This window comes from Schistocerca gregaria, chromosome 8 (assembly GCF_023897955.1).
Source record: "Schistocerca gregaria isolate iqSchGreg1 chromosome 8, iqSchGreg1.2, whole genome shotgun sequence".
NCBI lineage: Eukaryota > Metazoa > Arthropoda > Insecta > Orthoptera > Acrididae > Schistocerca > Schistocerca gregaria.
The window spans coordinates 133,833,744-133,859,235 of NC_064927.1; the positions used below are offsets into that span (position 1 = coordinate 133,833,744).

The 25,492-nt window shown below is 42.3% G+C and overlaps 1 protein-coding gene across 1 annotated transcript in view; it reads left to right on the top strand.

Moving 5' to 3' along the window:
• Positions 1-24,640, top strand: part of LOC126284598 (uncharacterized) — a 64,640-nt gene extending 40,000 nt beyond the window's left edge. Inside the window, exons 5-7 of the mRNA XM_049983643.1 lie at positions 7,457-7,574; positions 20,821-20,876; positions 24,461-24,640. Coding sequence (XP_049839600.1) covers positions 7,457-7,574; positions 20,821-20,876; positions 24,461-24,487 — 201 coding nt within the window. The 3' untranslated portion in view covers positions 24,488-24,640. The remainder of the gene's footprint in view (positions 1-7,456; positions 7,575-20,820; positions 20,877-24,460) is intronic.
• The last annotated feature ends 852 nt before the right edge of the window (positions 24,641-25,492 follow it).

Consider the following 25,492-nt stretch of genomic DNA (forward strand, 5'->3'; position numbering starts at 1 on the left):
CACTTCATAAATTTTGCTCAGGGAGAGCTTTCTGACAGTCCAAAGTACAAATTTATTTAGCCGTGCATGCTGAATGATCTCTTCCAGCAATGTCTGCTGCTAAGCGGTGGCGGTGACGGCATATCACGCACATAAATATTGAAGTACAGGTATTACATAACCCATAATAGCTACTTCTGCCTGCTTCCACTGAATTTATGCTAGCTGCAAGCAACGCCGCTCGTCGTTCGTTTATGTCACACTCAAAAATTGCAGTGTTTCTGACACATTACACTATTACTTTGGTCACTCTCATGCTTTTAGTGCCTGCAGAATAACATTAACCTGCAGAATACTATGCGGGAGACACCTGTTTATTTCCTCGAGTTGGTGGCGCCAGCCTTGATGCATTCCACTCACAGAGAGGAATATGTACTATACTCGCATCTTCGACGACTTTGGAGATTCCGTGACATGGAAGAATATGTATTTTGTTGCTGGCCTCTTAGGTTCCTGCCTAACCACGTATGCAGAAATCGCCACATATTCTGGTATAAGGATGTAAATATTTATTTCATCCTTCGTTTTCTGGGCGTTTCAGTCCGGAACCGCGCTGCTGCTACGGTCGAATCCTGCCTCGGGCACGGATGTCTATGATGTCCTTAGGTTAGTTAGGTTTAAGTAGTTCTATAGGGCACTGATGACCTCAGATGTCAAGTCCCATAGTGCTTAGAACCATTTGAAACTTCGTTTTCTAATAAGAGAGAAATGTAAATAACATCGAATATTCTAGGATATACTAGTACTACATTCTTAAGAAAGCCCCAGAATACGTTAAAAACGCTAAGACGAAAAAATATTAGCATATAGTGAAATACGAACTACTCCCTTTTAGCCTGCAATTCACATCTTTATGCACTTCGATGCCGAAAAGACATGTGTTTTTCGTTTTTCGTGTCGACTGCGATAGAACTTCATGAAGGTTAATATCGTCGAAGCATAATTAACTGACATTTAATTATAAGGGTAACGCACCTGTTATAAATCTTCAACGCGCCGATGCCTTGAAACAGCGTACTGGTAGACGCTGGGGCCTTTGAAACAGCATACTGTGATAACACGCAAACCAATATGTCGTTTCAAAAGTTGTCGGAGATACCAGTACAGCAAAGGCGATAAGCGGAAATATGCTCCTCTTTGTGGGAGGGGTGCATCAGGACCAAACGTCTACTCGCGCCAGTGCGTTGCTGTCACATCTTTCTCCACACGCTCCTTATTGTCCGACTGTTGACCATCGATATTTTACCGTAGTTTCTCTCTCAAAGAGCCGTTTTACGTACATATTACATTTGCTATTAATATTGTAAAGATTTACCTGAAAAGACAATGCCGTCCACCACGTGTCAAAGCTCGTGAAAAGTAATGTGCCACTTGCACACATTCTCGTTCTGAGTGTTACGAGGGTCCACCTCTGTTTTCCGAAGGCGCAGCGCCCTCAACTAACTGCGCCTGCCGATCTGCGCACTTCGAGAGTAATGTTTGCTATGTCTTGTGATGTTTGCTATATCTTCTTTTCACGGTGGTCAGAAGTAGTCCGAAAAGCTTGTAAGAGTGTTAAAGGATAAGTTGTGCTGAGAAATAATTGTTACGTTGAAACTTCCTGGCAGATTAAAACTGTGTGTCGGACCGAGACTCTAACTTGGGACCTTTGCCTTTCGCGGGCAAGTGCTCTACCAACTGAGCTACCCAAGTACGACTCACGCCCCGTCCTCACAGCTCAAGTTTGGAAGGTAGGGGACGACGTACTGGCAGAAGTGAAGCTGTGGGGACGGGGCGTGTGTCGTGCTTGGGTAGCTCAGTTGGTAGAGCACTTGCCCACGAAAGACAAAGGTCCCGAGTTAGAGTCTAGGTCCAACACACAGTTTTAATCTGCCAGGAAGTTTCATATCAGGCACACACTCCGCTCCAGAGTGGAAATCTCATTCTGGAATTGTTACGTTGTTTCTGAATTAAACAGCACTGGCATTAACTTTTATTAACAACTATTTCTCAGTTGAATCTACCCTGCAAGCTTTCCAGACTGTTTCTGATCACCCTGTATAGGCTAGCGAGCTCCACAGACTTCACGCACCATAGGCGGTGGGCAGCTCTTCATATTCAGACAAATGCGATTACACAGGGTGATTCTGTGGTGAAATAAATTTTCAGGAATGTTGGCGTAGGATAAATGTATCAATTTGAGGTAATGTGTTTAACACAATTGCTCAGCAATTACACAGATGAAAAATAAAAATATCGTACATCAGAAATATTGTTGCTGGGGACGTGTTTTCGACAAGAGATCGAGCACGGAATGTGGACAAGTAGTCCATTTCACGCCAGGAGGTTCACATGTTTCAGATGGCTCTGAGCACTATGGGACTTTACGTCTGAGGTCATCAGTCCCCTAGACTTAGAACTACTTAAACCTAACTAACCTAAGGACATCACACACATCCATGTCCGAGGCAGGATTTAAAACTGCGACCGTAGCAGTCGAGCGGTTCCGGATTGAAGCGCCTAGAACCGCTCGGTCACCATGGCCTGCCTCACACCAGGAGGTGTTACTGACACTGTGGTACTGGGAATAACATTTATTTGTCGAGTAAAATATACAGGTGTCTTCAGTGCTGCGGTCGTCGTCCATGCGTAAAGGTGTGAACCGCAAAGAAGTGTTGATGACTCGTCAGTGAGCCATGATGTCCCTCCGGCAGGTCAGTGTCACGGCTGCGGGCAGGAGCGGTGAAGACGTTCCACGACCCAGTGCGGCCTCCACCTCTGCACCCTCGAAGACGTTCTTTGGCGTCCTCAAGAGGAGGCTGCCGACTGTGCCCCAGAACGTCGATTGTCGTGAAGACTAGGCCCTGATCATCCTCCATGGATCAGCCAAGACATCAGCAGACGCTCGCGGGTCGACCAGGACCCTGCACGGACATTCCACGCCTCAAAATGGCAGCTTGCAGATCATACTCTGTGTAGTGTTGGAAGGTTGACTGTCTCCTCATCTGCAATGTTCTAGGCTGTGGTGTGCATCAGGTTGGCTGCATTTTGGTACCGAAGTCAGCACGCAAGTAGCAGACTGGATACCATCTATTGCCTTGTCGTGGTTTCACTGAAACTCAATAGACTGTCATTCTCTCTGGTTATAGTGACACAGACAGAACGGTAGCACGACAGATAGTGTTACAGAGCTGCAAAAGCCTCGCTATTTACAGGTCCGAGCCCGCGCCTATGAGGCGGTGGCTCTATGTGCATGAGCTCATTTTCCGTCTTTCATCGGACCCATCAACACACATCGCTGCGGTAATTCTATAATTATTGTGGATCGCCATGTTCGATTCTCTCTGCCTACGTTCGATTTTGCAGCAGTGCTTGGGTGGTGAAGTTATGTACCGTTCTCTCACGGTGCCTTGTTATGTAGCACAGCAATGTTTGCTTTCATGCCTGCCTCGGCATAAGCTAGTGCGGGAATAATCGCCTCATGCCCTGGTGTCTGTTACTTTGGCGGTACGTCTTGTTGACACTGAGTGGCACACTGGCGCACAACTAACCTTCTCTGTCCTGAGCTTGCCTGGTAGAGCTTGTAAAAACGTCCACTCCATGTGCATACCAGGTGGAGTCAATCCAGACGTGGAACGGGTCCTCCCGGATACCATGAAGAGCACACGGTGCAGCCAACTGCAGGTGGTTGCTCACGTCGGTACCAATGATGTGTGTCACTTTGGATCAGAAGAGATTCTCTCTAGTTTCGAGGGGCTAACAGAAGCTGTAAATCTTGCTTGCGAGATGAAAGCAGAGCTGACCATTTGCAGGATAGTCGACCGGATCGATTGCGGACATCTGGTACCGAGTGGAGGGTCTGAATCATATACTCAGACGGTTCTGAGACCGTGTAGGCTACAGATTCCTTGACTTGCACCAAAGGGTGGTAGGGTTTCGGGTTCCGCTGAATAGGTCAGGACTCCACTACATCCAGGAGGCGGGTACACGGGTAACAGAGGCTGTGTGGCGTGGAATGGGTGGTTTTCTAGGTTAGAGGATCTCGGAGAATACAAAAAGGACTTCAGTCACGGTGCAGGCCGAACACAGGAAGAACATGGATACAGGAACCACCGGTATAACAGTTGTAAATTGTCGTAGCTGTGTTGGGAGAGTACCAGAGCTCCAAGCGTTAATAGAAAGCACTGATCCTCAAAACGTAATAGGCACTTAAAGCTGACTAAAACCGGAGATAAGCTCAGCCAAAATTTTTGCGAAGAACATAACTGTGTTCCGAAAGGACAGGCTAAACACGGTTGGCGGTGGCGTCTTGGTTGCTGTTAGAAGTAGTTTATCTTGTCGAAAAATTGAAGCAGATAGTTTCTGTGAGTCAGTATGGGCAAAGGTCATTGTTGGAAACCAGAATAAAATAATAACTAGACCCTTTTACCAACCTCCCAGTTCATATGATACAGTTGCTGAAAAGTTCACAGAAAACATGAGTTTGATTTCAAACACGTATCCGACTCATACGATTATAGTTGATGGTGACGTCAATTTACCCTGGATATTTTGGCGAAAATACAATTCCGTAGGTACGCATGAAAAATCATCCGAAATTTTGCTGAACGCGTTCTCTGAAAATTATTTCGAGCAGTTAGTTCAAGAGCCCACGCGATTAGTAAAGGGTTGTGAAAACGCACTTGACCTCTTAGCAACAAATAATCTTGAGTTAATAACGAGCACCAAAACGGATACAGCGATTAGTGAACACAGGGTAGTCGTAGCAACCCTCAATCCCTCCAAAAATGAACGAAAAATATACCTATTCCAAAAAAGTAGATAAAAATTCACTTGACGTCTACCTGAGAGACAATCTCCACTCTTTCTGTAGACTAGATGTGGCTTGAATTCAAAGAAAGAGTATCGGCATTATTTGAGAGATTTATACCAAATAAATTAACAAACAACGGAGCTAATCCTCCTTGGTACACAAAAGGTGTCAGAATACTGTTGTATAAACAATGAAACGAACATGCTAAATTTAAACACGCGCGAATTCCCAAGGTCGGCGATCTTTTACAGAAGCACGAAATCTAGAGCGAACTTCAATGCCAGATGCTTATTCTACTTTCCACAACAACTATGCCTCGAAACCAAAATAGGGCATTTTTCCTGTAACACTACTTACAACTTAACGTAGTCTGGTCTGTTTCATTTCGCTTTCTCACTGGTAACAGATACTTGTTTCACGTGCTCGACTAATAAAGTCATCAGAAGATGAAAACAAATTGCAAAAAGGTTTAGATAAGATATCTGAATGGTGCGAAAATTGGCAATTGACCCTAAATAACGAAAAATGTGAGGTCATCCATATGAGTGCAAAAAGGAATCCGTTATACGATAAATCAGTAAAATCTAAAGGCCGTAAATTCAACTAAATACCTAGGAATTACAATTACGAACCACTTAAATTGGAAGGAACACATAGAAAATGTTGTGGGGAAGGCTAACCAAAGACTGCGTTTTATTGGCAGGACACAGAAAATGTAAGGAGACTGCCTACACTACGCTTGTCCGTCCTCTTTTAGAATACTGCTGTGCGGTGTGGGATCGTTACCAGATACACAATGTGATCAAAAGTGGTGATCCGGTGACGGGAATGGTGAATGCCCGATGAACGTCATCTTCTAGCCAGTGCAATGCCAACAGTAAAATTCGGAAGCGGTGGTGTTATGGTGTGGTGTATTTTTCATGGAGGGGCTTGCCCCCTTTGTTATTTTGCTTGGCACTATCACAGTACAGGCCTAAATTGATGTTTCAAGCATCTTCTTGCTTCCCACTGTTGAAGGGCAGTTCAGGGATGGCGATTGCATCTTTCAACACTATCGAGCACCTGTTCATAATGCACGTCCAGTGGCGGAGTGGTTACAGGATAATAACACCCCTGTAATGGACTGGCCTGCACACAGTCCTGACATGACTCCTATAGAACACATTTGGAACGCTGATTTCGTACCCAGTCTCACCGACCGACATCGATGCCTCTCCTCAGTGCAGCACTCCATGAAGAATGGGCTGCAATTGGCCAAGAAACTTTCCAGTACCTCACTGAACGTATGCCTGCGAGAGTGAAAGTTGTCATCAAGGCTAAGTGTAGGCCTACACGATATTGAATTCCAGCATCACGGATGCAGGGCGCCACGAACTTCTAAGTCATTTTCAGCCAGGTGCCCGGATACTTTTAATCACATAGTGTAGGACTGACGGAGTACATCGAAAAAGTTCAAAGAAGGGCAGCACGTTTTGTATTATCGCGAAATATGGGAGAGAGTGTCACAGAAATGATACAGGATTTGGGCTGGACATCATTAAAACAAAGGCGTTTTCCGTTTCTTACGAAATTTGTATCACCAACTTTCTCCTCCGAATGTGAAAATATTCTTTTGACACCGCCCTACATAGGGAGAAACGACCACCATGATAAAATAAGGGAAATCAGAGCTCGTACGGAAAGAAATAGGTGATCGTTCTTACTGCGCTCTGCACGGGATTGGAATAATAGAGAATTGTAAAGGTGATTCGATGAACCCTCTGCCAGGTACTTAAATGTGATTTGCTGAGTATCCATGTAGCTGTAGATGTAGAAACATCTACAATAGATTTACTCCACTACACAAGAATATGTTAACAAACTGTAACTGGTAAACGTTTGTAATTTGACTTCAATTCTGTTATCAGTTGTGGCTTGTTTATTTTGACTGCACTTAAAAGACGTCTGGTGATTTTCAGTAATATTTTTACGTAATTATACAAATGTAATGATGTTAACAACTTCGTTGCTATTAGTACATTGAATACAATAATTTTCAGGACATCGCTTGTGAAAGCATACAGTTCATAGTAATACTGCTCATATCCTGTTTATACAAAAGCATTATGTAAAGAATAAACGTATGAATCACACAAGCACATTATTTTTATGCCATATTTACAGAGGTTTTTGGCATGTACATCTTGAAGATGCATTGTAATCGAAATAGAACCAAAATTTCAGAAATAATTAGATTTACTCCAGGTGCATAATGATACAAAAAACAATACTAATAAATAAATATCATATTTCTTGCACAGCTATCATATAAAAAAGGTTAATTTCTGCTCTTGTGAATCGATTGCCAGTCTCAGCTCTGACACAAAATTTGCAACTAGACTAAGTATTACAGTATGAATCCCACAGTGACGTTACTTTCAATAGCCATGCCCATTTTCAACACTTGCTATAGGATGTGGCTTCCTCACTGCCACAGCTCTAAACACACTGACCTACTGCACGAATCAATAAAGCGATTCTTCCATTCTGCACACTAGTTCCTATATTGCATGAAAACGTGGGCGATCTTCTAGATAGCCTTCGTGTGTACATAAATATTATGTGACAAGTCTCATTTTTGTTCAGATGGACGACAAGGGGACCATCAACAGTGACGTCACTAAAGCTGTGTTCCTCGCCAGCCACGACGGTACAGCTGTAGACGGCCACGGCGAACTGATCGACATGTGTGTCCCAGGAAGAGGTAAGTCTCCGACAGTGCTCGTTTCTACAAATCATATTATGGTTTGACCTCAACGAACGTATACAGTTGAAATAAATATCGTCAATGGGGGAGAATTTTCAGCTATATCGAAATTGTGAAGTGAATTGAAATGGAAACAAGATAAGGATTTCTGATCAGACGAATGTACGGTAATATCAACAGAAGCATAAAAGTGTGTAACAGGAGAAGGGATAGCTATGAACAGAAAAAAAGTGCGATGAGTGAGTAATTGCTAACAGTTCAGTGATAGAATTATTGTCATCGGAACCGATAGCAGTATGCACCCGCAACAGTAACACAGGTATCCGAGATGACGTCACAAACAGAAGATGAAGAGATAGAGAGTATGAGACTGAACAAGTAATTCAGCATTAAGGGGAGATGAAAAACTTACAATCATGGGTGACTGGAACGCTGTAATATTATCTCGGTAATAGGAATGAGGAAGAGAAAGAGTAACTGAGTTTAGAAATGAAATGAAGTGATCGTATGGCATTGATGGCCAAGAATCCCCACCTGGGAAATTTCGGCCGCCGAGTTGCAAGGCTTTTTAGTTGATGCTACATTGGGAAACTTGTTTGTCGCTGATGAAATGATGATGAGGGCAGCACAACACCAAGTCCCACAGTGGAGAAAATCTCCGACCTCGCCGGGAATTGAACCCGAGCTCGCTGCAGGCCAGTCAGACGTGCTGACCATTTAGCTAAGGGGAAAGGGGGGGCAGCGACACAGAAATGAATTACAGCTAGAGACAGTGAATATACTATTGACAAATCACAAGAGGTGGAGATATAGTCGGCAAACGCCCGGAGGCACCAGAAGGGCCCAGCAGGATTGAATCTTGATCAGACAAAAATTCCGAAACCAAGTATTGGACAACGTGTACTGAAGAGCAGATATAGACTCGGATCAGAATTTTGATACGATGCAGAGTAGACTGAAGTTTAAGAAAATCGTCTGGAAGAATCAGTGTCATAAGAAGCGCAATACTGATGTAATGAGGAACGGTGAGATCCGCTTGAAGGTCTCTAATGTTGTAGTTGCTACGATAATTAATACCGCAGTAGACAGTTCAGTCAAAGAGGGATGACCTTCTGTTAAAGGGTAGTCAAAGTCGTTTGAAACGTAGACGTAGCTACAAGAAAAAAATGTAACGACGAAGAAACCATTTATGACAAAAGAAATACCCTAACTGATCCATGAAGCGGGGAAATGCAAGAATATTTATGATAAGACAGGAATACAGAAATTTAAGTCATTTTGGAATAAAATAGATAGGAACTACATGGAAGTCAAGGCGAAATGGTTGCAGGAAAAATGCGAAGAAATCTAAAAAGAGAAGGTCGGTGGAAGGAGGGAGCCAACATGTACAAACGTCAAAACAGCCTCCAGCGAAATTGAAAACAAGCGGGATAAGAGAAAAAAGGACACAGAAGGCCTCTACAAGAGGGAGGACTTGGCTTGTTACATATAAGAAGAAATAGGAATCGGCATGGAAACACAGGAAATCTACTATTACAATCTGGGCTTTGGAAGACTTTCGATCAAAAATGGTGGAAGGCGGATATTTTATACAGTCATTGGGTGAAATAGCAATTAACGGCTATTCAAAATGGTTTGTGAACTAAGATTCTGGAGACATATCATCATCCACACAACCCCCGAAGATAACAAGAGCAGATAAGTGTGAGAAGTGTCACACAATCAAATTAATGGCTCATACGTCTAAGTTGCTGACAAGAATATTATACAGTAGAACGGAGAAGAAAACTGTGGATCCGCTAGACGACGATCAGTTTGGCCTCGAAAAGGTAACAGGGGCGACAGATGGCGTTCTGGAGTAGAGCTGACAATGGATGCAAGTCACGTTCGTAAGATCTGTCGACATAGAAAAATCATTCGGCAATGTAAAATGGTGCAAAATGTTCGACATTCTCACGAAATAGATGTGAGCAGCAGGGAAAGACGGATAACACGCAATAGTACAGGAACCAAGAAGGAACAATAAAACTGGAAGACCAAGAATGTAGTGTTCGGATTAAAAGGGGTGTAAGGCAAGAATGCAGTCTTTCGTCCCTACTATTTAATCCACACATCGAAGAAGCAATGACGGAAACAAAAAGTAGATTCAGGAATGGGAATGAAATGATAAGACTCGCTGATGGCATTTCTATCTTCAGTGAAAGTGCAAAGAACTGCAGTACATTCTGAAGGGAATGAATGAGCAGCCTAATAAGCGCAGTAAACCGAATAAAGATGGCAATAACTAGGAGTAGCAGAAATGGGATTAGCGATAAATTGAACATCAAAACTGAGACCAAGAAGTCGACGAAGTAAAGGAATTCTGCTGCCTTGGAGGCAAAATAACGTATGGCAGGCGAAGAAAGGTCATAAAAAACAACTTGTCACAATGAAAGAGGGAATTCCTGGACCAAAGAAGTCTGATCTCAAAAGTAGAACTTAATTTGATGGACAAACTTTTTAGAACGTGCTTTTCGAGCAGAAGATTGTGTGGAAGTGAATAATGGACTGTGATAAGATCAGCCGAGGAGTTTGAGATGGGATGCTACAGTAGAATGTGCAAAATTGTGTAGACTGATAATAAATAAAGAACCTTCTGCAGAATCGAGGACGAGAGGAAACTGTGGAAACATTTATAAGAAGGGACAGGGTGAAGGACTGTAAGATGTATTGGAATAAATTCCGTGAAACTAGAGGGAGGTCACAAAGCATGGTGACTTCCGAGCCATTACTTTCTTTTCAATAAAAGTGCCATATTTAGGTCGTCACATAGTTTATTTCCTTCATTTACCTTATGTACTACACTGCAGCTGTTATTTCTATGTTTGTTGTTGAGGTCTTCAGTCCAGAGAATGGTTTGGTGCATCTCTCCATGCTACCCTATCCTGTGCAAGCTTCTTCATCTCCCAGTACTTACTGCAACCCACATCCTCCTGAATCTGCTTAGTGTATTCCTCCCTTGGTCTCCCTCTACGATTTTTCCCTCCACGCTGCCCTCCAATGCTAAATTTGTGATTCCTTGATGCCTCAGAACATGCCCTACTAACCGGTGCCTTCTTTTGTCAAGTAGTGCCACAAGCTCCTCTTCTCGCCAATTCTATTCCATACTTCATCATTAGATATGTGATTTACCAACCTAATCTTCAGCATTCTTCTGTAGCACCACATTTCGAAAACTTCTATTCTCTTCTTGTCCAAACTATTTATCGTCCATGTTTCACTTCCATACATGGCTACACTCCATACAAATATTTTCAGAAACGACTTCCTGACATTTAAATCTATACTCGATGTTAAAAAATTTCTCTTCTTGAGAAACGTTTTCCTTGCCATTGCCAGTCTACATTTTATATCTTCTCTACTTCGGCCACCATCAGTTATTTTGCTCCCCAAATAGCAAAACTCCGTTACTACTTTAAGTGCCTCATTTCCTAATCTAATTCCCTCCGCATCACCCGACTTAATTCGACTACATTCCATTGTCCTCGTTTTGCTTTTGTTGATGTTCATCTTATATCCTCCTTTCAAGACACTGTCCATTCCGTTCAACTGCTCTTCCAAGTCCTTTGCTGTCTCTGATGGAATTACAATTCCATCGGAGAACCTCAAAGTTTTTATTTCTTCTCTATGGATATTAATGCCTACTCCGAATTTTTCTTTTGTTTCCTTTACTGCTTGCTCAATATACAGATTGAATAACATCGGGGAGAGGCTACAACCCTGCCTCACTCCCTTCCCAATCACTTCTTCCATTCCCCTCGACTCTTATAACTGCCATCTGGTTTCTGTACAAATTGTAAATAGCCTTTCGCTCCCTGTATTTTACCCCTGCTACCTTTAGAATTTGAAAGAGAGTATTCCAGTCAACATTGTCAAACACTTTCTCTAAATCTACAAATGCTAGAAGCGTAGGTTTGCCTTTTCTTAATCTTTCTTCTAAGATAAGTCGTAAGGTCAGTATTGCCTCACGTGTTCCAATATTTCTACGGAATCCAAACTGATCTTCCCCGAGGTCTGCTTCTACTAGTTTTTCCATTCGTCTGTAAAGAATTCGCGTTAGTATTTTGCAGCTGTGACTTATTAAACTGATAGTTTGGTAATTTTCACATCTGTCAACACCTGCTTTCTTTGGGATAGGAATTACTATATTCTTCTTGAAGTCTGAGGGTATTTCGCCTGTCTCATACATCTTGCTCACCAGATGGTAGAGTTTTGTAAGGACTGTCTCTCCCAAGGATATCAGTAGTTCTAATGGAATTTTGTCTACTCCCTCCCTCAGGTCTTTCAGTGCTCTGTCAAACTCTTCACGCAGTATCGTATCTCCCATTTCATCTTCATCTACTTCCTCTTCCATTTCCATAATATTGTCCTCAAGAACATCGCCCCTGTATAGACCCTCTATATACTCCTTCCACCTTTCTGCTTTCCCTTCTTTGCTTAGGACTGGGTTTCCATCTGAGCTCTTGATATTCATACAAGTGGTTTTCTGTTCTCCAAAGGTCTCCTGTAGGCAGTCTCTATCTTACCCCTAGTGAGATAAGCCTCTACATCCTTACATTCGGCCTCTAGCCATCCCTGCTTAGCCATTCTGAGATGTCTGTATTCCTTTTTGCCTGCTTCATTTACTGCATTTCTATATTTTCTCATTTCATCAATTAAGTTCAATATTTCCTCTGTTACCCAAGGAGTTCTACTAGCCCTCGTCTTTTTACCTATTTGATCCTCTGCTGCCTTCACTACTTCATCTCTCAGAGCTACCCATTCTTCTTCTACTGTACTTCTTTCCCCAATTCCTGTCAATCGTTCCCTTATGCTCTCCCTGAAACTCTGTACAGCCTCTGGTTCTTTCAGATTATCCATGTCCCATCTCCTTAAATTCCCACCTTTCTGCAGTTTCTTCAGTTTTAATCTACAGTTCATAATCAATAGATTGTGGTCAGGTTCCACATCTGCCCCTGGAAATTTCTTACAATTTAAAACCTGGTTCCTAAATCTCTGTCTTATCATTATATAATCTATCTGAAACCTGTCAGTATCTCCAGGAATCTTCCATGTATACAACATTCTTTCATGATACTTGAACCAAGTGTTAGCTATGATTAAGTTATGCTCTGTGCAAAACTCTACCAGGCGGCTTCCTCTTTCAATTCTTAGATCCAATCCATATTCACCTACTATGTTTCCTTCTCTCCCTTTTCCTACTCTAGAATTTCAGTCACCTATGACTATTAAATTTTCCTCTCCATTCACTGCCTGAATAATTTCCTTTATCTCGTCATACATTTCTTCAATTTCTTCATCATCTGCAGAGCTAGTTGGCATATAAACCTGCACTACTGTAGTAGGTGTGGGCTTCGTGTCTATCTTGGCCACAATATTACGTTCACTATGCTGTTTGTAGTAGCTTACCCGCACTCCTATTTTTTATTCATTATTAAACCTGCTCATGCATTACCCCTATTTGATTTTGTGTTTATAACCCTGTATTCACCACACCAAAAGTCTTCTTCCTCTTGCCACCGAACTTCACTAATTCCCACTATATCTAACTTTAACCTATCCATTTTCCTTTTTAAATTTTCTAATCTACCTGCTCGGTTAAGGGATCTGACATTCCACGCTCCGATCCGTAGAACGCCAGTTTTCTTTTTCCTGATAACGACATCCTCCTGAGTAGTCCCCGCCCGGAGACCCGAATGGGGGACTATTTTACCTCCGGAATATTTTATCCAAGAGGATGCCATCATCATTTATCCATACAGTAAAGCTGCATGCCCTCGGGAAAAATTGCGGCCGTAGTTTCCTCTTGCTTTCAGACGTTCGCAGTACCAGCACAGCAAGGCCGTTTTGGTTAGTGTTGCAAGGCCAGATCAGTCAATCATCCAGACTGTTGGCCCTGCAACTACTGAAAAGGCTGCTGCCCCTCTTCAGGAACCACACGTTTGTCTGGTCTCTCAACAGATACCCATCCGTTGTGGTTGCACCTACGGTACGGCCATCTGTATCGCTGAGGTACGCAAGCCTCCCCACCAACGGCAAGGTCCATGGTTCATGGGGAACTTGGAATACATCTTTCAAATTATGGAGGACGTTCTATGCGAGTGCTACCTTGAGACGAAGACTTGGAGACGAGAGAAGAATTCCTGCACGCCGTATCAAACCAATAAGAAGACTGAAGACACGAAAAAGTGGAAATAAATTTTGATAGAAGTTTGGGAGACAAAATATGAACTTGCTGGTCCTTTTTAGGCAATCCGCAGTAGATCCACTCTAGCTTAATCGGGTTCTTAATTTAATATACCGTCAGCACATTGAATGAACTCAGGTGTGGCTAGCGCATGCGTACCTGGTAACGATTACTCGTATATGGACTATAGCAACAATAATTGTAATTTCTGGACGGGGCGATACGTAGAATAAGGGGAAGGCAACCACATACATATAGCTGACTGGTGTGTGAGCTTGGAAACCAGCAACAAAAAATAGTTTTAGAGTTATTACACTTTTGCTAGTAAAAGTAAACACATTCACGCAAACAAATACACAGATACACAAACGCACACTGCCGCCGCATCAGCGAGACAGTCACAAGAGTGTGTGTTTGCGTGTGTGTGTCGTTATTTGTGTGAATTTGTGTACCCTTACTAGCAAAAGAGCAATAGCTCGAAAATTGTTTTATGTTACGGTGCTCCACACATCAGTTCCCTGTAGGTGAATGGTTGCCTCTCCGTCATTTTACATGAACTCTGATATTACACAGTTACGCCAGTTTCATCTAATTGTAGAATAATACCAAGTTTTCTGCACAATAGAACTGTAAATTATACTTTTGTTTTTAACCACTTTCAAATGAAGACCACTCTGAACTACAAATAAAATGCCTTGATCATTTATGCATATGAATTAGCTTGTTGGAACTCGGTTCAGTTCAGGTAATATGTTGACAAGACACTTTCTTTCCAGAAGAAATGGCATAAGAATTGATATTTAAGATTATTAGTTTTCAAATATCAGTCCGATCTTCCAGATTTAGATTTCGTATTTATCATCTCGAACGAAAGTCAGGATATTTGTTCCTTAAAAAATAATGAATTATGTTTCCAATTCAGCTGATCATTTACTCTGTCTTGATATTAATTGAACATTTCAAAGGTTGGAAGATAAAGTTTATCTCAGATGCCACAAATTTCGTTGATGATCGATGTGTGTGTCTGCTAGCCTAGATAATTATGGGAGTTATTTGGTATATGAGTAAACCAAAAGGCGCTTCCTCTTACGAAACTCAGCTCAGGCCTCATCCTTTTTTAATGGAATCAAAACTGAGCATTTTTTCTGAAACACTACTTACAACTTAACATAATCTGGTCTGTTTCATTTCGCTTTGTCACTGCTAAAAGGTACTTGTTTCAGGTGCAGTGTTATTTCTTTGTAATATTTCTTTGTATCTGTCGACAGTATTTGGTACCACCAATAACATTAGAGTTAAATGCTGAGGAAGTGCTGGAGTTTGCTCGCTTCTGTGTGTTGCTTCGATAACCTGTCATCAGTGCCTGTGGAAATCATTCCCATGGTCTGTCTGACCAATAACATTGTGATTCTCAATGCTCCCATGTTTCGCAGAAATCCATTAAATAAATAACAAACCTCTTAGTCATTTTCTTTGCAAGACTCTTATTCTAATTCCTATGGTATTGTGGAAACATTACTGTACCCATAGTAACTCATGCAATACATCATTATGTGCAAGATGCAAATACAATTTTGTAATTGTAAAATTAATTTGGCTCGTTGATACAGCAAGTCTAGATATTTCTCAACCGAGGTACTTTATAAAGAAATTCGTTTATTTTGAACAGTGGTTGCTGCGATTTAATTTATGTTCAGAACATTAACTAAGTTGCAACAAACTCTGTTCGGAATAAATGAATCTTTCTACAACGTCCCCTCATTAACATGAGGAGTAGTCGTTTTAAATATCATCTCGAAAAAATAAAGTTACGTTACGTTACGTTACGTAATTAACTTTCGGTTCCTATTGATATTCATCACCAATGATAAAATCCTCTACAGCTGTAGAAACTGTAGACAAAATGTGAAGACGCATCCGACGGAAAAACTGAGTATCATGCAGTAATTCGTCTCCTGCATTTCAAGGGGATTTAGGTGAAGACTGTGGTAACAATGTATTGTCATATGATACAGTGCTTCGGTCACCCAGATAGTTCCAACCTGGTCAAACAAATCTGAATGACGATGAAGTGACACACCATATCTCTGTTAACTGACAACTGCAGTATAGGTACAGGCCCTGGTGCTCGAAACCCACCGGATCACAAGAAATGCAACAGTGGAAGAAGTGAAAATCATGTGTGGGTCAGCTTACAATACTTTGCACAACATTTTGAAAATATAAATCGTCGCCACCCAATGGGTTCTACAACTGCTCATGGCACTTGAAAGCCTGCTGCCAGACTATACGTCTCGTATGCAAATCATAATTTGACTGACAATGAGTAGTGTCTAAGCTAAATTCTTGTCTTTTAATAAAAATAATGAACAGTTGTAATTAATGAAATCAGTGATTGGCATACGAAGCCATGTAATACCTTTTCTTGGCGGAGGTCTTGCATGAATTTTACTGCACTTCATTTGAGAGCATGATGAGCCAAACTGGATGGACCAGGCCACTGATCCAGTGTTACAACAACCACATAGGAGCAGAGAGCCGTCTCTTCACCAGACTGTGTAAAGCTGCCTATTTTGGCCAATCCCCGTCCCTTCCCCCCCAGCCTCACTGAGCTGGCTTGCCCCGACATGTTCGCCTTTGTGGTGTGTTATTTTATAGCGTTCGGACCTAGGATGCGTTGGCTCCACCAGCGCACTGGTACCTGCTGCCCAACCTTTACCTGCCACACCACACTCCATCGTTTTCCCTTCTGTTTTCACATGGTGAAAACTGCCACATAACTGGACACAGATTGGGTCTGCAATGCAGTCGCAGTGTGCCCACACACTGTCCGACACGTAGGCGATTCGCTCAGCAAGAGGGGGCGGAGGTTGATGTGAATGAGCAAATTAAGCACAGCGACCACGAGGAAGCAGGTACTGGACACCAGGCCTCGCTTTTGTCAGGAACTGGCGACGACCACGTGCCTTACTGCCGGTTCTGCATAAAGCTTTGCACTGTGAGTGACGTGGGTCATGCCTGCTGCCACAGAAGCGCTTAATGTGATGTGCGAACACCTGCACTCAGTATAAAATCGCATTTTTAAGATCTCCGTTTTCACAGGGAAAGGCATTCGGGCCAAATAAACTTCAAAGGAATTTTATGCTGAGAACCTACTTTCGCGGTACGCTATGTGATAGCCAGTACAGATTGTTAAACATCTTACCATGCTGCGGAAAGAGGCTCGCGTGTTTTGTGGAAAGAGATTTCCTTCTCCTTTACTTGACTGTCCGTCCCCCCGTCATATGCGAGGCGTATGACCCCCGGCCTAAAAGGCTATTAGAGACCTAATATACATACTCCTTAGTGGATCCCAAGATGACAAATTTCAACACGTGCTTGTGTGGACGAGACTGCGTTTGCTGAAACATCGTAAAGCGCGGGCAATGGGCGAAAAACAGAATAGTTTAAGTGCTCCAAGACCCCGTGCGTAATGAGCGGATACTCTTATAAAAGTTCATCATGGATGGGAGATGGTTGATATGTTGGCTATTGGCGCCCTCGAGTTGTGCAGACTTGCAGAATAAAGAAAGAGTTCGGATATCGATAAAGAACAGAGATGATACTTGGTATCTGCTCTTAGACTTTAGTGATTGGTCTGGAAGGATACACGACAGTACCTCAATGTTCTCTATAGAGGGGAGACTTCAGTTATCGACTGAGAACACTTGAATTACACTCTTCACCTGATGTGTTGCATTCTGCAGCAGATCACAGAGCCCACCTTGCGTCACACGTCAGAGAGCTAAGTGTGGTGAGAAAAAGTAGTGCTGGCGAGCAGGGTGCGAGAATGCAGATGCATTTGTGGACATGCAGTTAGGGCTAGGTACATTTCATAATCCAATACTTTCACAAGCATTGACATTCTCATCAGCATCAGTCAAAAGCATTAGTTGCATGTGTAATTCTTTCTTCCTTTAGCCAAAGATGGCAAATCAGTGAACGATAATTACATATTTAAATACCGATGGATAATGTGTATATTCCAACTTTATCCCATCCATCTGAATTATCCAGTTCACGTCGAGGTATTCACGTGTTATGTTTATAGTGACAGAGGTTCAAGTTCCTGTCTGGCCATACAGTTTTATGTTTTCCGTTGTTTCCCTAAATCGCTTCAGGTAACTGGAGGAATGGTTCTTCGAAACGGACACTGCCGATTCCCTTACCATCCTCCTGCAACATATACACTACTGGCCATTAAAATTGCTACACCAAGAAGAAATGCAGATGATAAACAGATATACATTCGACAAATATATTATTCTAGAACTGACATTTGATTACAGTTTCACGTAATTTGGGTGCATAGATCCTGAGAAATCAGTACCCAGAACAACCACCTCTGGCCGTAATAACGGCCTTGATACGCCTGGGCATTGAGTCATACAGAGTTTGGATGGCGTGTACAGGTACAGCTGCCCATGCAGCTTCAACACGATACGACAGTTCATCAAGAGTAGTGACTGGCGTATTGTGACGAGCCAGTTGCTCGGTCACCATTGACGAGACGTTTTCAATTGGTGAGAGATCTGGAGAATGTGCTGGCCAGGGCAGCAGTCGAACATTTTCTGTATCCATAAAGGCCCGTATAGGACCTGCAACATGCGGTTGTCCATTATCCTGCTGAAATGTAGGGTTTCGTAGGGATCGAATGAAGAGTAGAGCCACGGGTCGTAACACATCTGAAATGTAACGTCCACTGTTCAAAGTGCCGTCAATGCGAACAAGAGGTGACCGACAGGTGTAAGCAATGGCACCCCATACCATCACGCCGGGTGATACGCCAGTATGGTGATGACGAATTCACACTTCCAATATTCGTCCACCGCGATGTTGCCAAACACGGATGTGACCGTCATGGTGCTGTACACAGAACCTGTATTCATCCGAAAATAAGGAGGTTTTGCCATTCGTGCACCCAGGTTCGTCGTTGAGTACACCATCGCAGGTGCTTCTGTCTGTGATACAGCGTCAAGGGTAACTTCAGCCATGGTCTCCGAGCTGATAGTCCATGCTGCTGCAAACATCGTCGAACTATTCGTGCAGATGGTTGTGGTCTTGCAGACACCCCATCTATTGACTTAGGGATAATATAGCTGTCATCTCGACTGCTAGTGATACGAGGCCGTTGGGATCGAGCACGGCGTTCCGTATTACCCTCCTGAACCCACCGATTCCATATTCTGCTAACAGTCATTGGATCTCGGCCAACGCGAGCAGCAATGTCGCGATACGAGAAACCACAATCGCGATAGGCTACAATCCGACGTTTATCAAAGTCGGAAACGTGATGGTATGCATTTCTCCTCCTTACACGAGGCATCACAACAACGTTTCACCAGGCATCGCTGGTCAACCGCTGTTTGTGTATGAGAAATCGGTTGGAAAGTTTCCTCATGTCAGCACGTTGTAGGTGTCGCCACCGGAGCCAACCTTGTGTGAATGCTCTGAAAATCTAATCATTTGTACATCACAGCATATTCTTCCTTCACGGTTAAATTTCGCGTCTGTAGCACGTCATCATCGTGGTGTAGTTATTTTAATGGCCAGCAGTGTATTTTGTCTCTAATGACCTCGCCATCGACGTGACATTAAACCATATTCCTTCTTATAAGTTCAAGGGCATCGTTTATAGTGACCCATATCAGCAGTTAATACTTTTCTCATTGTGTGTGTTGCTTGTGATCGAACTGATCCAATAATAATTTGTTATTAGTGTATGTCAGCAGAGAACAGGGTTAAATTCAGACCACAGTTTCATTTAGTAGCTTGTCAGATGAACACAGCGTTTATTACCTTGTATGAACACCCAGGTGTCATATTTTCTAATGCCACCCTTGTCTCATTACGTACATGTTCTGCGACACCTTTCTCATTACATGCATGTGAGTACACGGGAAGCAATCTGTCTATGAGGTCAACTAAAGCGAATCTTTCTGAGATCCACAACCGTAACCTCATACTTCCACAGATTCAAATAAAAACACCGAACCAAGCTATCCGCGGAAATATTGTGGCTGTGTCAGGCTAGCCCAGATGACTTCTTTAGTCACATGAACACCATGGACGTGTGCTGGTTGTATCACTATGACCCTGAGATAAAGGGCATGTGTGTATTCACCACTGTCGTAAAAGCTACAAAGATACACCATCATCGGGCAATGTGATGCTGCCATGGTGTTACGTTAACAGATGACGCTTGTAAGGGGCAAACCGCTACAGGAAAGCAACTACCGTAATCTCCTGACGAGATACGGCGGATAGTTTTTCTAGAGGCAGTTTTTGTTCCACCGCAACACCTCAGCTCATTTTACACAGGACACATACATGTTGCTTCTTTGGGCAATCTAATTTTGTCTCATCCCTCCTGTTCTCCTGACATGGCATCCTCTGACTTCTTCCTCTCTCTCCTCGTATGAGGCCGCCAGTTTCAGAAAGACGACGAGGTACTTGTCGATGCTAAACACTTTCTGAACGCCCAAAATTCAGACTTCTACAGCCCAAGTCTCAACCAAATGCTCCACCTTCGAGAAAAATATGTTACAATGAAGAGCAGATAGTTAAAACCTTATGATTATCCTCGTATAGCAGATAATTAAAACCTTATGACTATCGTCATAGAGAGTTCTCACCCTGGTGTATATATGTTGTGATAGGAAATGGAAAACTCCTCGTAGAGAGAGGTGTACTTGGAACAGTCACAGCCTCTGTGCTGTACTTTTTAAAATTCCAAAACGTACTGGCACAGCAATTCCCCATTTTGCTCCCAGAAGAGGTTGGCACTGTTTTTTGTTGGAAGTACCGAAAAAAATGGAAAATCATTTGCTGTGTGGCAGGGTGCGCTTGGAAATTTACTTACCCCAGAAGTGAGACATGAACCAGCAGTTGAATAAGTTAACAAGAATGTGCACTGTTTGTCGTTGTTCCATAAGGATTACGTTTGTTTTGATGTCATTATTTACTTCTTTTTTTCAGTTGAGACAGATACCTGCGAGAAGGCGTATGCACTTGTGAAGTGTGTTACAGTGGAGGTAAGTTACCATGTGAGAGGTTTTTTTCTTTTTTTACTTAACATGACATGTCCAAATAAAGACTATTATAACTACGCCTTTTTTTGCAGGCGGTTACAAAACTTTATTATGCTTTTTCGGTTAATTAGTTTAGAAACTAATTCAAAAATAACAATTGTCCGCCCACGTTTCCTGTGACATACGAAATGTTTCTTGTCTGTCTCTGTTGTGTTACCGAAGAATGTGGTGCTGTGACTTTACTCGGGAGGACATAGGTTCAAATACCTGTCTGGCCGTACAGTTTTACGTTTTCCATTGTTTCCGCAAATCACTTCAGGTAACTGGAGAAATGGTTCTTCGAAAGGAACACTGCCAATTCCCTTACCATCCTCCCAGTTCGAGCACGTACCGGGTGGCACAGAAAAATGGAACATTTCCACAATCCAATAAAAGTAAAAGTGATGAAGGAAGGAAATTGCATTCATAGTAATTGAAACCGTACAACTTCGTCATTTACGAAACATTGATGGCATTTATCATTTTATAAACATTACGTCCCTTTGATGGCGTCCTCCTGTACGAATACATTCGTGAAATCTGCTGTTGAGATTCCTCGTTGAACGCTGCAACATCTTATCTGTCCATGGTTCTTAGTCGAGTCGTGTACACTTTGCTCTTGAGGTAGCCCCACAAGAAAAAATCACAAACGGATAAATCTGGCTATCTACGGGGCCAGGGAATATAACCTTATCGTGAAATCGGCGGCCAAACAATTCTCGCACATATGCCATTGATTGCCGTGCAGTTTGTGCCATTCTGTCGAAACCAGGATTCTTCAACGTTGTTCAATGCAGGTGTAACGAAAGCTCGCAACATCTGCAAGTAACGATCGGCATACACAGTTACTGTGTTTTCCTGTTCATTTGCGAAAAAATACGGTCCGATAATCCCATGTGGTGAACACCAAAGCATGCTGAGACTTGACTAATGTGTAAAGCGCGCTTATGAACGTCATTAGGATTTGTGTTTGCACAGTAACCTGTGAGACGAAAATGTGCCTCGTATAAAATCCTCAACTTGTTTAGAAAGTCATGGTCACTGTTTTATTTTTGTTGTCATTTGTTGACAGCATCCTAATCGTAACCGGTAATCGTTGTCCTTCAAATGTTACACCATCTGTTGTTTGTACAGATGAAATTTTAAATCAAGATGAAGAATTCTGCAAACACTCTCCCGGAGCATTCCAACCACTGCTGCTTGCTTACGAATTGAACGACGTGGGCTCCTTAAGAAAGACCCGCGTACAACATCAATGTTCGCTGGAGAACGCACACTCCTTGGTCTTCCTGTTGGTTTCTTCTTGAGGGTAAATCCAGTCTCTTCAAAGTTATTAATCCAACATTTTGTCGCGTGTTTCAATGGAACGGCATCGCGATGTCCTAAATTATTAAAACGTCGAAACTCACTCTGCGCCGCTACCAAACGCTGTTGTCCGTTCCACTGATCCATGATTGCTGACATAGCGGACTGTTTGCTCGCAAACTTTCACGAACCCGCAGTGCTGCCACGTGCCCATGGCTGTCACTACTCATTTCAATCATTACAGTTATTCTGTGTCGCCCTGAACGTTGTCTCTAATGACCTGAACATCGACGTGACGTTAAACCATATTCCTTCTTACAAGTTCAATTTTATCATTCCTTGCGTCTCCTATTAACAGTTTCACATCAGAAGACACCATTTACTTCAACAATCGTATTATTATTGTGCTGTTGTTTCAGTCTACAAAGTGAGTTACGATCTCCGTGGTATACTTGGACCAACTATGCCTCTTGAAATTTTTCTGTCGTCCGACGCAGAATTGTGGAGTTATGCGCTCCTTTGTGAAATGTAATCTACAGAGTCACATGTAGACAAGGCTATGACCCAGCCAATACGGTATTTATGATAAACTTTATAAATAACCAAGAATCTTCTTTGTCGGAAAACATCTTTTCACAGAGTTTCATTTAAGGAATAAAATTACCTTGAACAAAAGAAGTAGCTCAGAAAAAGTGAAATCAAATGAGTTAAGTATCAATATTTCAAATTCACAGGCTTTTTTTTAATGAAAAATGAGATTCATTCACCACAATTCGGTAAAAGAGATTTATAATCCTTTATGATGTCTAAGGCTTGCGCTGAATTAATTCAAAAGAAGTAGCAGGCGCAGTGCATACCACACTCTCCGTTTATCCCACAAAAGAGCTCTGGGAGTGTTAAAGAATTGATCGTGTTGATCATGTTCACAAAATCCCTAGTTGTTCCAATATCCTTGTGCAAATAGCATTTGGTATATAGCACAAAAATGTACAAACTTTGTGTATCTGGGTCGATATAGTTACGGCTGTTTTGAGTTCCTCTTCTTTTAAACGTGATGTTACACTCAGTGACAATACACATAAACTTTTGATCTTTTATGTAGCGATTGTGGCACTGAAATTGCAAATCAATAGCTGAATGGCGAAGTACTCCAGTTTATGGACCTTTTGTTTATTCGTCATCCAAACATTTTACCAAGATAATAATTTCAAAATTTTAAAATTCACAGAATTCCCTATAGCTTTGATGCACACCTGAATTCACTGATATTAATGAAATCAAAGTTCCAAAGTGAATGAATATTAGCTAAATAATACAAGGAATGTTCCACATATAATTTATTGAACTTTTTTGCGTCATCAGTTCTCCATTTCGTTTAATTCGGCCTGCCAAGAGGTGTTTCCTTGTGCCAGTCTCGTGACCGTAGATTTTAACTTGCACCCTATACCCTCAGTTAATTATTAGATGTATTCTAAACCTTGTCTTCTGAGCTCACGCAGATATTTATCTAGGAATCGAGGAAAGAGGTGAAGAGTGGAGGAGGAGAGAGAGAGGTGGGATAGGGAAGCGGGGACAGGATTCTAATATTGCCCTTTTTTACGTCAGTTTCGATACGTGTCAATCCACAAGAACTAAATTTTACAGGTGATACAAAAATTATTGTATCCCACGGAATTGAATATTTGAATAAAAACTCTGTACTCCAAATTCCAGGCGGAATTTCCCCCTCTGTCCCGTCCCCGCCCCTCCAGCTTGCGGAAACCCATAGTTATTCCCTCTGAAGCTCCTTCTAGTACCACAGAGATTACTCCCTAATGCATTACGACATATCCTATCACCCTGTCCTTTCTTCTTGTCAGTGTTTACCATTTCTTTCTTTCTTCGCTGATTCTGCGGGAAACTCCCCACTCCTTATCTTATCAGTCTGTCTAACTTAAGGCATCTTTCTATACCATTTCCTCCTCTTTTCCGGTTTCCCGCATTCTTCGATTCACGACCATCCAATACTGTGAGCCGAACATCATCCTTAAAAATTACTTCATCAAATTAAGGTCGATGTTTAATATTAGTAGACTTCTTTCGCTCAGGAATGCCATCTTTGCATGTGCTGGTCTTCCTTTTACGTCTTCCTTGCTCCTTCCGTCACGTGATTCCAAGGTGGCAGAATCCCTTACCTTATATGTAGGATGTAATAATCACTTCTGAAACGTCATCTGAAACTTATACATGTTAAAATGTTCCAGGAGCTGTCACGACGCCAGGCACGTTAATCAAGACAGATCTATTGAATTTCCGTCTGCTGTGAGTGAGTTCTAATAACAAGAGGAAAACGATGCAGCATGAAATCTCAGAAGTGGAAAACAATAGCTGAAGTACCAGTCAGTGCATTTATTCGTAGCAATAAAACGTTGCATTGAATCCTGTTTGTGCAGTTTTATTTCCTGTTTCTAATCAACGCACGTTTATTATTACTCCCTGTCAATATCGTCGTCATTAGAGACAAAATGGTAGCTCAGCTGCAGGACACTTGGAGACTTGAAATCGTCCAACAAACCATCTAAATATTTGCATCACAGGGCTGCACAGATAGTGGCTTTCCCACACTTATTCGAATTAATCTACAATTATTATAATTTCGTACTTTTGATGCGGCGCAGGAACAAATAGAAGTTATAAATGGTTGAGAGTTGTGCTTGCATAACTTCTGAATCAAATGTACACTGGTGTCCAGAATTAAAACAACAAACGGAAATTTTGAAAGGTTGCCTTTATTTTGCCATAAAACAGTATAAACAGGTCACACAAAAGTAGAAATAATGTAATGCCTCCAGAACGCAAGAAGCTGCAACATACGTAAGAGTAGACGCAAACGTTCTTCGTTTTCTCCAAGTCAACAGATTTGCACACACACACATTACACCAACTAATTAATGGGCTAATTATGGGGTGCGACCACTTCTGGCAGCAATACAGGTCTGACAACGGCGCACCATGCAGTGAATAACGTCATCAATGTAATGATGAGACAATAAGACCCCGTCTTCATACAGAGCTACTCGCAAGTCATAGAGCGTGGCTAGTGGATGTTGACATGGTGCAGCCCGTCTCCCCAGTGCATCCCAGACATGCGCTGTGGGATTTAAATCGGAAAGCCGAGCACGCCACGCCATTTCCGTTTCCAAGAAAACATCAACCACTCGACCTCTATAACGTCGAGCGTTACCGTTCATCAATACGAAGTCTGAGTGCACAGCACATCGCAACAACCGTACGAG